The 12,664-nt window shown below is 45.4% G+C and overlaps 1 protein-coding gene across 1 annotated transcript in view; it reads right to left on the minus strand.

Annotated features, from left to right (window-relative positions):
- Nucleotides 1-2,405: 2,405 nt before the first annotated feature.
- The window catches only part of LOC132867419 (mannosyl-oligosaccharide 1,2-alpha-mannosidase IA), a 614,171-nt gene continuing 603,912 nt past the window's right edge, over nt 2,406-12,664 (minus strand). Inside the window, exon 12 of the mRNA XM_060900322.1 lies at nt 2,406-3,892. Within this exon, the coding sequence (XP_060756305.1) occupies nt 3,739-3,892 (154 nt within the window). The 3' untranslated portion in view covers nt 2,406-3,738. The remainder of the gene's footprint in view (nt 3,893-12,664) is intronic.

Here is a 12,664-nt window from a genome sequence, read left to right on the forward strand (position 1 = left end):
CAGTCTTGAGAGGATTATCAAGAAAAGTTGATTCAAGAACTTGGGAGAGCTTCACAAGGAGTGGACTGAGGCTGGTGTCAGTGTATCAAGACTCATCACGAACAGACATCTTCAAGAAAGGGGATACAACTTTTGCATTCCAAATATCAAGCTACTCCTGAGCCAGAGACAATGTCAGAAGTGTCTTATCTGGGCTAAGGAGAGAAAGAAATGGACTGTTGCTCAGTGGTCCAAAGTCCTCTTTTCAGATGAAAGTACATTTTGCATTTGATTTGGAAATCACGGTTCTAGAGTCTGGAGGAAGAGTGGAGAGGCACAGAATCCAAGGTGTTTGAAGCCCAGTGTGAAGTTTCCACAGTCTGTGATGATTTGGGGTGCCATGTCATCTGCTGGCGTTGGTCCACTGTATTTTATCAAGTCCAAAGTCAACACAGCCATCTACCAGGAGATTTTAGAGCACTTCATGCTTCCATCTGCTGACGAGCTTTTTGGAGATGCTGATTTCCTTTTCCAGCAGGACTTAGCACCTATCCACAGTGCCAAAACTACTACCAAATGGTTTGCTGACCATGATATTACTGTGTTTGATTGGCCAGCCAACTTGCCTGACCCGAACCCCATAGAGAATCTATGGGGTATTGTCAAGAGGAAGATGAGAAACACCCGACCCAAAAATACAGATACGCTGAAGGCCACTATCAAAGCAACCTGGGCTTCAATAACACCTCAGCAGTGCCACAGACTGATCACCTCCATGCCACACCGCATTGATACAGTAATTCATGGTAAAGGAGCCCCAACCAAGTATTGAGTGTATAAATGAATATACTTTTCAGAAGTTGGACATTTCTGTATTGTAAATCCTTTTTTGATTGATCTTAGGGAATATTCTAATAATTTGAGATACTGGATTTCTGATTTTTATGAGCTATAAGCCATAATCATCAAAATTAAAACAAAAAAGGCTTTAAATATTTCACTTTACATGTAATGAATATAGAATATATGAAAGTTTACCTTTTTGAATTAAATTATGAAAAAAAAACTTTATAATTTTATATATATATATATATATATATATATATATATATATACATACACACACACACACTTATGGTATATATATATATATATATATATATATATATATATATATATATATATATATATATATACACACACACAGACAAATAACAAGACACAGACTCACAAGGTTTGTGCAGTTATTTTAAATGTATAAAGTTGCACAGATATATTATCCGAAAATATACAACATTGAAAGATAAGTCAAATCAACCAGGATAATTCATACCACAAGTAAATAAGTAACAACAATCATCAAAATTTCTCCTTCTCCAGAAACACCTGAGGGAATCAAATGAAAGGAAAGAATACAATTGTACAGAAGAATCATCTAAAGGAATGGGGAGGTGAAGAAAATGAGAAGTATGAGAAGATAGAAAGAAAAAAAATAGAGAAAAGGCAATAAACCAGAGCAGATTAACAGATTAACAATACAGTTCACTCACAGTCACACTCATTTGGTTATGTACAGCACATTCCTGCAGTGTGGTGGACGGTGTTGGGACGGAAAAAAGAAAAAAAAAACCCTCAACACACTCAGTGCAGCTGCTCAGGCAGAGATGAGGGGAGCTCGAGGAGATTCATGGACTTGGCTTGTGTATTGTGTCACTTTTTGCTCTTTGTGTGTTCGCTCTCTATATATGTGCGTGTGCATGTGTGTGTGTGTGTGTGTGTGCATGTATATTCCCTTATGTAACTTTTGAACTTGCCAATGCTGGTCTTTGAAGCATGATACAATGCTCTGTGAGTTCTCTACTCTCATATACACTCTGCTTCTGATACTGTTCAAAGAAAATATAGGACAAAACAATATTTCAAAACCACCTTTGAATTTGTGTTCAAAAATTCAGCTTTCAGACATCTAGGCTTGACTGAAAAACAAAAACACACAAAAAAGAAAAAAAAAACTCAGAATAATGTCTGAAAAATTTTGGCCAAAGATTCTGTAAGTCATCATGATGTACATTTAGTTATACTTTTGTGATTTAATTCTTGTGAATAAACCATTTTAGTGACTCAATATTTTAATTTTTTTTTTGTTGTTTCTTTCTTGGGTGAATGTGTGAAAGTATGTGAAAGCTAGTGAAAATCTTCAAGATTTAGTCATGATATAAGGGGGGGGGTACAGATTGAGTAATGACATGAGCAACTCGGATTTGGACACGGGAATGTTAATCAGATAACGACACAAGTAATGCAGATCGGGTTACAATCCAGGTGAAACAGATACGGTAAAGTCACCATGGACAATGACTGGATAGTGATACGGGGACAGAGTGATTAAAGACACAAGAAAGGCTGATTCAGTAACAAATGTTGGGAAACACAGGGTGTGTGGGTTAGTTGGGTAGCAACACGGGTGTTGCAGATTGGGTAGTGATATGATAGACAGATTGGGTAGGGGCAGATATAGTAAAGCTGTCATCGACACAAACCGGCCAATGGGACATAGATTGAGTAATGATACAAGGAATGATCCAACAGTAGAATATATATGGAGTTACGACACAACTGATGCAGAATGGGTTATGGCAGGGGGAGACACTGATTGGGTAATGACACAAATAACACAGATTGGATTACAATACAGGTGAAACATATATGGTAAAGTCACCATGGACAATGACTGGATAGTGATCCAGGGGACAAAGTGATTAAAGACACAAGGAAGGCTGATTAAGTAACAATGTTGGGAAACACAGATTGTGTGGGATTGTGTGTTGCAGATTAGGAAGTGACACGTTAGACACAGATTGGGTAGTGAAACAGGATGCAGACTGGGTAGGGGCAGATATGGTAAAGCTGTCATCAACACAAACTGGCTAATGGCACATGGGACATAGATTGAGTAATGATACAAGGAATGTTCCAACAGTAGAATATATATGGAGTTACAACATAACTGATGCAGAATGGGTTATGGCAGGGGGAGACACTAACCGGGTAATGACACAAATAATGCAGATTGGGTTAAAATGCAGGGGAACAATGCCAAACCATAGATGATGTTATAACAGGGACATAGGTATAGATTGGTAGGGATCCAATCAAGTTACGACTGCAGATCAGGGATGGGTAAGACAATCAGGTAAGACAATGGGAAGGCAAACTGTGTAATGGCAGCAGGGTTATGTACTGATTCTTGAAAAAAGTAACTCGTATGTTTACGCTTCGATGAAGTTTTGTTGCTTTCTACATGTTTGAGCTTGCAAATCACTTGAAAGAGTCATTAATAAAAACAAATTGTCCACAAATTGCCTGGCACTAGCTTGTAAAAAAGAGTAAAAAGATGGACAGAAATAACAGAGTGCTGAAGAAGAGTGAAGCGAATTTCTCTTTCTCTCAAAGTAGCCCGCGACGAGGCGGTGCCCACCCTGCCGATCTGGGCCTGAAGAATATTCCGTTTTCCTCACAGAGGAAAGAAAGAAGGGAACAAAGTGCTCTCGTCACAAAAGTAATTTTCGTTTTGATTGTCCACAGAGAGTGTCCCGGCTCAGAGATTACAATCACAGCGTGCAGCGTGAGATCCTTTACAGGAAAAGGAGCCGAGAGGCTGCGGCAGGGTCAGCGAGAACGAGGCCCTGCCTCACTGCGTGTGTATGTGTGTGTGGTGTGTGTGTGGTGTGTGTGTGTATCAGGGTGTGTCATTGCAGGTTACACTGGTTGTGTGTGTTGAGTGTCTCGTGTGGTGCCACCGTGCTCCTCGAAGCAGCTTTTGTGGATGATGGGTAAAGGATGAGCCTCGGTATTGAACACCCAGTCATCCAGTGGCAGCAAGTCGTCATCGGAGAAAAGCAGGTAGAGATATCTGAATCAATCAATCAATCAATCAATCAATCAATCAATCAATCAGACAGACAGGAAATATTTTCTTGTTTTGCTAACACCAACTATGAAGCCAAAGAACACATTCCTACATTCCTAGTATTCCATATATTCCTCATTAGTGTACAATGTATATTATTATGAATATTTTCATAAAAACATTTTCTACCCATGTTTTTTATTTATTTTAAAAGCATGGGGCATTCTCAACTTTACTGTACTTTAAGCAATACATTAGACTAAAACCGAAATGCCAGCTTTGTTAAAATATACAGAGTAGTAAGCTATCAATATTAAGGCCTGGTCTCATAATAACAATAACTATAAATAAATTGGTCCCCTGTAGTTTATATGGTTGGTGGTCACACCAGACCGATAACGATCCCTATAGCCCAGGCCTGGGTTTATCCGTATCGGTGAGATTGTTTCTGGAGTGATTTTTCCGATAAAACATCTGGCCAGTCAGGTAATTGTTTACATGTGACATTGTCTGAGCACATGTTATTTTTCCCCGGGCATCTTTGTACATCCTTCTTGCATCATGAAGTCACGGAATACGGACTCACGGAAAATAAAAAAATATAATACAAAGCACGGATTCACAGATACAGTGGGGCAAAAAAGTATTTAGTCAGCCACCAATTGTGCAAGTTCTCCCACTTAAAAAGATGAGAGAGGCCTGTAATTTTCATCATAGGTACACTTCAACTATGAGAGACAGAATGGGGGGAAAGAATCCAGGTAATCACATTGTAGGATTTTTAATGAATTAATTGGTAAATTCCTCAGTAAAATAAGTATTTGGTCACCTACAAACAAGCAAGATTTCTGGCTCTCACAGACCTGTAACTTCTTCTTTAAGAGGCTCCTCTGTCCTCCACTCGTTACCTGTATTAATGGCACCTGTTTGAACTCGTTATCAGTATAAAAGACACCTGTCCACAACCTCAAACAGTCACACTCCAAACTCCACTATGGCCAAGACCAAAGAGCTGTCAAAGGACACCAGAAACAAAATTGTAGACCTGCACCAGGCTGGGAAGACTGAATCTGCAATAGCTAAGCAGCTTGGTGTGAAGAAACCACCTGTGGGAGCAATTATTAGAAAATGGAAGACATACAAGACCACTGATAATCTCCCTCGATCTGGGGCACCACGCAAGATCTCACCCCGTGGGGTCAAAACGATCACAAGAACGGTGAGCAAAAATCCCAGAACCACATGGGGGGACCTAGTGAATGACCTGCAGAGAGCTGGGACCAAAGTAACAAAGGCTACCATCAGTAACACACTACGCCGCCAGGGACTCAAATCCTGCAGTGCCAGACGTGTCCCCCTGCTTAAGCCAGTACATGTCCAGGCCCATCTGAAGTTTGCTAGAGAGCATCTGGATGATCCAGAAGAGGATTGGGAGAATGTCATATGGTCAGATGAAACCAAAATAGAACTTTTTGGTAAAAACTCAACTTGTCGTGTTTGGAGGAGAAAGAATGCTGAGTTGCATCCAAAGAACACCATACCTACTGTGAAGCATGGGGGTGGAAACATCATGCTTTGGGGCTGTTTTTCTGCAAAGGGACCAGGACAACTGAGCCATGTAAAGGAAAGAATGAATGGGGTCATGTATCGTGAGATTTTGAGTGAAAACCTCCTTCCATCAGCAAGGGCATTGAAGATGAAATGTGGCTGGGTCTTTCAGCATGACAATAATCCCAAACACACCGCCCGGGCAATGAAGGAGTGGCTTCGTAAGAAGCATTTCAAGGTCCTGGAGTGGCCTAGCCAGTCTCCAGATCTCAACCCCATAGAAAACCTTTGGAGGGAGTTGAAAGTCCGTGTTGCCCAGCGACAGCCCCAAAACATCACTGCTCTAGAGGAGATCTGCATGGAGGAATGGGCCAAAATACCAGCAACAGTGTGTGAAAACCTTGTGAAGACTTACAGAAAACGTTTGATTTCTGTCATTGCCAACAAAGGGTATATAACAAAGTATTGAGATGAACTTTTGTTATTGACCAAATACTTATTTTCCACCATAATTTGCAAATAAATTCTTTAAAAATCAGACAATGTGATTTTCTGAATTTTTTTTTCATTTTGTCTCTCATAGTTGAAGTGTACCTATGATGAAAATTACAGGCCTCTCTCATCTTTTTAAGAGGGAGAACTTGCACAATTGGTGACTGACTAAATACTTTTTTGCCCCACTGTATGTGATTTTCCATGAAATATCAATAGTAAATTAATACACATATAAACGCAGGTAAGATATTTTAATTATGAACTTCAGCAATCCAAACGCTTAATTGTTTTAGACTACTTAATTTTTTTTATCCGTGATGCATCATCCGTATGAAATCGCTAACCAATCTGTAATATACTGAAACCCGTAAATTATTAGCATCCGTATTAAAATCTGTAACCACTCTGTATTTTGTATCCTTTTTTCTTATATTTCCGTAGCCCATGACCTATCTGTATTATATCAACTACTGGAGTGTGTACATGGGTTGTTTTGAAGTCCAGGCTGTACACTATGACCCGGAATAATGTGCTACTACTTGGAAAAATCTTCCATGACTATTCATAAGTTGCATGCATTTATTTACCTGAGTGGCAGGACTAAGCAATATTATTGTCGGGATTATAGTTGTGGTGTTTCTGCTCCAGACTGGAACTAAATTCAGGTACAGGTATAGTCAGAGTTGTAGTTATAGGTGTTGCATACATGTCAAGTTATACGGTTTCCCCATATTTTGTACAGGAAAATGCAATTTTTTAGCTAATACGGCGTACACTGATTTTCATACGGGAAAATTATGCTTTGTATCAGAGATTTTTTTCAGTTACTCCAAGAAAATTTTCTTAGCATCCACCATTTATTTTTTCAAACACGCATGCCCAATGAAACAGAACTATTTTCGATTTATGTGGTTTTATAGCTGCACGTGGTTTTCTCGGTCATTTAAGTACATCGGCTCAGACTGCCCAGACTTCTGTGACGGCTGCAGAAGTTATGTTCTGCCAATTTCTCGTGGAACACAGCATCCCCCCGACTGAGGCAGGCCATTTTTCGCAGCTAGCGAAAAAAAAAAAAAGTTTCCCGATTCAAAGACTGCACAGGTAAGCATTTGTGTTTTTATTTATTTATTTATTATTATTTTTTAAGTTTTTACTGTTTGCATGTAGGAAAGCTTCCTCCATTATCATGATAATTTAGGGAGGCGATACTGGGAGTCGCCGTTTATACAACGGCAACTGTAGTTACCTGGCAATTTTTGGTTTCGCTTCCCTAAACATTTTAATTGCTGATAGACATTATATGTAGACACAGATGACCAACACTCGTTACTACCATCAGTCATCAGTAAACTGGAAAAGTATTGAATGAAGAGTAATGGTGGTAACGACTGTTGGTAACCTGTCTCTAAAATGTGTAGTAGGGGATGGAAGCAATTTAACACCATCTACATGTTTGCCGTGCTCTGATTTTCTTTAATTGACCAGGAACATAATAGATGTATTTTGGGGAAAGGTCTTCGATGTAAAAACTGCTCTGGGTGTTGCCAGGTTTCCAATGCTGAAACAACTTTTTACTGCTTTGCTGTGCCTCCCACTGTTAGGACTAGGACTGTTTTGGCCTCTAGAGGCCGCTGTTATTTCCTTTTCATGTCGTGTTTATTTTGGCCTCTAGAGGCCGCCACTGTTCCTGTGTTTTGTGTTTGTGTTAATTGCCTAATTATCTTCACCTGTGTCCTTAATTAGTTTGTCTATTTATACCCCTGAGTTCAGTCCTCTTGTCACGGAGTCTTTGTGCTGTTATGTTTATCTCCAGTTTCCTTTGTACTGTGTTTTTTGATCTTCTTAGCTTTTGAATTTTTGCACTTTGCTTTTCTTTTGGATTATACTCTTTGTTTTTTTTTTTTTTTGTCTTTTGTTTTGCCCTGTATATAGTGTATATAGTTTAAATAAACCTTTTGATTCTTTTTCTACTTCCGCCTCACGCCTCTGCATTTGAGTCATCCCCCTGGTGGCCTAGTGGGGGTTTGCTGGATTATCACACCAACGAACCAGGTTCGAATCCCAGCAAAACCCTAACAGAAAGACTCCGTCATGACCGACTCAGCAGAGGCTGCTTCAACTGTCTACCCGGCCAACCTTCAGGGAATTATGGCAGCTTTGACACGCTTCGGAGCGACCATGGACGCTCATGGACGTACGCTCACCAGCCAACGTGAGGCCCTCGCTCGCCACGAGGAACTGCTTCAGCAAATTGGGAAAACCCTGGCACAGCTGACATCTCTGCCTGCATCTCCTGCTCCTGATCCAGCTCCCACTCCTGCTCCAGTGCCTCCTGCAATGCTGCCTTCTTCACCTCGCGAACCCAGCCTTCCTGCACCACAGAGGTATGACGGCAAGCACAGTGAGTGCCGAGAGTTCCTTACCCAGTGTCAACTCACCTTTGAGCTTCAGCCTACCACCTACACTACGGATCGCCGCAAGATTGCCTTTGTGATCACCTTATTAGCTGGTAAGGCGCGAGCCTGGGCTACTGCTATCTGGCAAAGACAGGGACCTGAGTGCTTTGATTTCCAGCTGTTTTCTGAAGAGATGCTTCGGGTCTTCGATCAGGCAGACATCAGTACCGACGCAGCCCGAAAGCTCATGTCCATCCGGCAAGGAGGAAGCGTCGCAGATTACGCCATCTCGTTCCGAACACTCGCAGCAGTAAGTGGATGGAACGAGACTGCCCTGGTGTCAGCCTTCCACCATGGTCTGTCTGACCCCATCAAGGACGGTCTGGCCTCTATTGGATGCCCAAGTGACCTCGAAACCCTCATCTCACATGCTATTCGTCTGGACAACAGGATGAGAGAACGCCACCAAGCCTTGAGCCCCCCCAGCCTCCCTACCTCTACCTGGAGACCGTCTACCTCCTTCAGTGACTGTCCAGAACCCATGCAAGTGGGTCGTACTCGCCTCTCCGCATCTGAGAGGGAGCGCAGAAGGAGGGACAAGTGCTGCATCTACTGTGGCAAGCCTGGTCACTTCCGAGCATCATGTCCCGAACTCTTGGGAAAAGGACCGCCCCGTCCAGCCGAGGGAGGGTTGTGACGGGGCCTACCCTCTCTCCCGGACTCCCTGGCCAAGGAATCTACATCCCGGTCTCCATCTCCTGGGGTGAGTCTGTCCACTCTTGTCAAGCTTTGATAGACTCAGGGGCGGCTGGGAACTTTATGGATATTCACTTCGCCCAAAGCATCAATATTCCGACTGCACCTCTTGAAGTCCCACTGTCTGTGTCTGCCCTCGATGGCCAAGCGTTAGGTGATGGAAGAGTCACCCAAGTTACTTCTCCAGTTTTCCTCCAGTCTCAAGGTCACAAGGAAGAAATATCCCTGCACCTGATTCCTTCACCTGAGTTCCCAGTTATTCTAGGCCTTCCTTGGCTTACTCGCCACAACCCTCGCATAGACTGGGTAACAAGCCAGGTTGTGGAATGGGGCCCTGCATGCCATGCCTCTTGTCTGCTCTCTAGCTCTCCTGTGTCTCCTGCCGAGCCCCCTGATCTCACCGAGTTATCTCAAGTTCCCACAGAGTACTGGGATCTCAAGGAGGTATTCAGCAAGAGCAGGGCCGCCGTTCTTCCTCCACACCGGGCCTACGACTGTGCCATCGACTTGCTCCCTGGGACTACCCCTCCTCGTGGCAGACTGTTTTCACTGTCTCAGCCAGAACGCAAGGCCATGGAGGAATACCTCAAAGATGCCCTGGTCTCTGGGTTTATTCGACCCTCCACTTCACCTGCTGGAGCCGGCTTCTTCTTTGTCGGCAAGAAGGATGGGGGGCTCCGACCATGTATTGATTACAGGGGCCTGAATAAGATCACTGTGCGCAACCGATATCCCCTTCCGCTGATGTCCACAGCTTTCGACCTGCTCCAAGGCGCCACCGTCTTCACCAAGTTGGACCTACGGAACGCATACCACCTCATCCGTATCCGACAGGGAGACGAGTGGAAGACTGCCTTTAACACCCCGTCTGGGCACTACGAATACCAGGTGATGCCCTTCGGACTCACCAACGCACCAGCTGTTTTTCAGGCCCTAATCAACGACGTCTTAAGGGACATGATTAACCTATACGTTTTTGTCTACCTCGACGACATCCTTATCTTTTCCAAGACCGTGCAGGAGCACCGCCACCATGTCCGCCAGGTTCTCCAGAGGCTGCTACAGAACAATCTGTTCGCCAAGGCCCAGAAATGCGAATTTCATGTTCCCGAGGTCTCCTTTCTGGGATTTATTGTACGGACAGGCCAACTCCAAATGGACCCTGCCAAGACCCTGGCCGTCCGGGATTGGCCTACTCCCAAGTCCGTTAAGGAGGTTCAGCGGTTCTTAGGATTCGCTAACTTCTACCGCAAGTTCATCAGGAACTTCAGTTCTGTGGCAGCACCCATGTCAGACCTCACCAAAGGGACAGGTGGATCTTATGGCTGGTCTCCTCAGGCAGAAAAGGCGTTCAAAGACCTCAAGGACCGCTTCTGCACGGCACCCATTCTGGTTCTCCCGGACACCTCCCAACCATTCATCGTGGAGGTGGACGCCTCGGACAGTGGTGTCGGCGCGGTGCTCTCTCAACGTTCGGAAGGAAAGCTGCACCCCTGCGCTTACTTCTCCCACCGCCTGAGTCCTGCTGAGTCCCGGTACGATGTGGGGGATCGAGAACTGCTAGCGGTCAAACTGGCCCTTGAGGAGTGGAGGCACTGGCTGGAGGGAGCACAACATCCATTCCTGGTTTGGACTGACCACAAGAACCTGGAGTACCTCCAGCAAGCCAAGAGACTGAACCCTCGACAGGCTAGGTGGGCCCTGTTTTTCAGTCGGTTTGACTTCACCCTCTCATACCGCCCCGGCTCCAAGAACACCAAACCTGACGCACTGTCCAGACTGTTCTCTGCCACTAACAGGGAGAATGAAGTCGGGCCTATTATCCCTGTGTCCCGGATTGTGGCCCCTGTCCGCTGGGGTATTGAGGAGGCTGTCCGACGAGCCCAACGCCAGGACCCCGGTCCTGGGACGGGGCCACCAGGCCTCTTGTACGTCCCACATCAAGCCCGGGCCAAGGTTCTCCAGTGGGGTCACTCTTCCCCTCTCACCGCCCACCCGGGAGCTCGGAGGACCCTGGACTTCCTGAAAAGACGCTTCTGGTGGCCTAACATGGAGAAGGAAGTAAGGTCATTTGTCCTGTCCTGTGAGGTTTGCACCAGAACCAAGAACCCACGACAGCGTCCCCAGGGTCTCCTGCATCCTCTGACCATTCCCCGGCGTCCCTGGTCCCACGTGGCAGTCGACTTTATCACGGGTCTCCCTGAGTCACAAGGTAACACGGTCATTTTGGTCTTAGTTGACAGATTCTCCAAGGCCTGCCGCTTCATACCACTGTGCAAACTCCCCTCTGCTCTTGAAACTGCGAAACTTTTGTTTAATCATGTCTTCCGAGTCTTTGGTCTTCCACAGGACATCGTCTCAGACCGAGGGCCCCAGTTCTCCTCCCGAGTGTGGCACGGGTTCTGCAAGGTCATCGGAGCCACTGCCAGCCTCTCCTCTGGGTTTCACCCACAGTCCAATGGTCAGACGGAGAGGCTCAACCAGGACCTGGAAACCACCCTGCGAGGCCTGGCTATGGATAACCCGACATCGTGGAGCACCTGGCTGCCATGGGCGGAGTACGCCCACAACACCCTGCAGTCATCGGCCACCAAGCTGTCGCCATTCCAGTGCCAATTCGGGTTCCAGCCACCTCTGTTCCCGGACCAGGAGGAGGACGCGGGGGTGCCCTCGGTCAACCAATATGTGAGACGGTGTCGCAAGACCTGGAGCAAGGTCAGGAAGACCCTCATACAGACCTCCAGAACCAACCAGACTCAGGCCAACCGCCATAGAAGACCTGCACACGCTTTCCGCCCTGGGCAGCGTGTTTGGCTGTCCACTAAGGACCTTCCACTGCGGGTGGAGAACCGCAAGCTTGCTCCTCGCTACATTGGCCCCTTCAAGGTGGTGCGCAGGGTGAACCCTGTCTCCTACCGGCTCCAGTTGCCCCGGACTCTGAGGATCAACCCCACTTTCCATGTTTCCCTGTTACGGCCCGTACTGACGTCTACGTATGCCCCTGCCCCTAGGAACCCCCCACCCCCCCGCATCTTCCAGGGGCAGACTGTGTTCACTGTGAATCGCCTGCTTGACTCCCGCCGGGTCCGCGGCGGGTTGCAATATCTGGTGGACTGGGAGGGCTATGGTCCTGAGGAGCGCTGCTGGGTTCCTGCTCGGGATGTCCTTGATAAAGAACTATGTCGGGACTTCCATTCGGCCCATCCGGATCGCCCTGGGAACGTCAGGAGACGCTCCTAGAGGGGGGGGTCCTGTTAGGACTAGGACTGTTTTGGCCTCTAGAGGCCGCTGTTATTTCCTTTTCATGTCGTGTTTATTTTGGCCTCTAGAGGCCGCCACTGTTCCTGTGTTTTGTGTTTGTGTTAATTGCCTAATTATCTTCACCTGTGTCCTTAATTAGTTTGTCTATTTATACCCCTGAGTTCAGTCCTCTTGTCACGGAGTCTTTGTGCTGTTATGTTTATCTCCAGTTTCCTTTGTACTGTGTTTTTTGATCTTCTTAGCTTTTGAATTTTTGCACTTTGCTTTTCTTTTGGATTATACTCTTTGGTTTTTTTTTTTTTTGTCTTTTGTTTTGCCC

This window comes from Neoarius graeffei, chromosome 19, assembly GCF_027579695.1.
Source record: "Neoarius graeffei isolate fNeoGra1 chromosome 19, fNeoGra1.pri, whole genome shotgun sequence".
In the NCBI taxonomy this organism is placed as follows: Eukaryota; Metazoa; Chordata; class Actinopteri; order Siluriformes; family Ariidae; genus Neoarius; species Neoarius graeffei.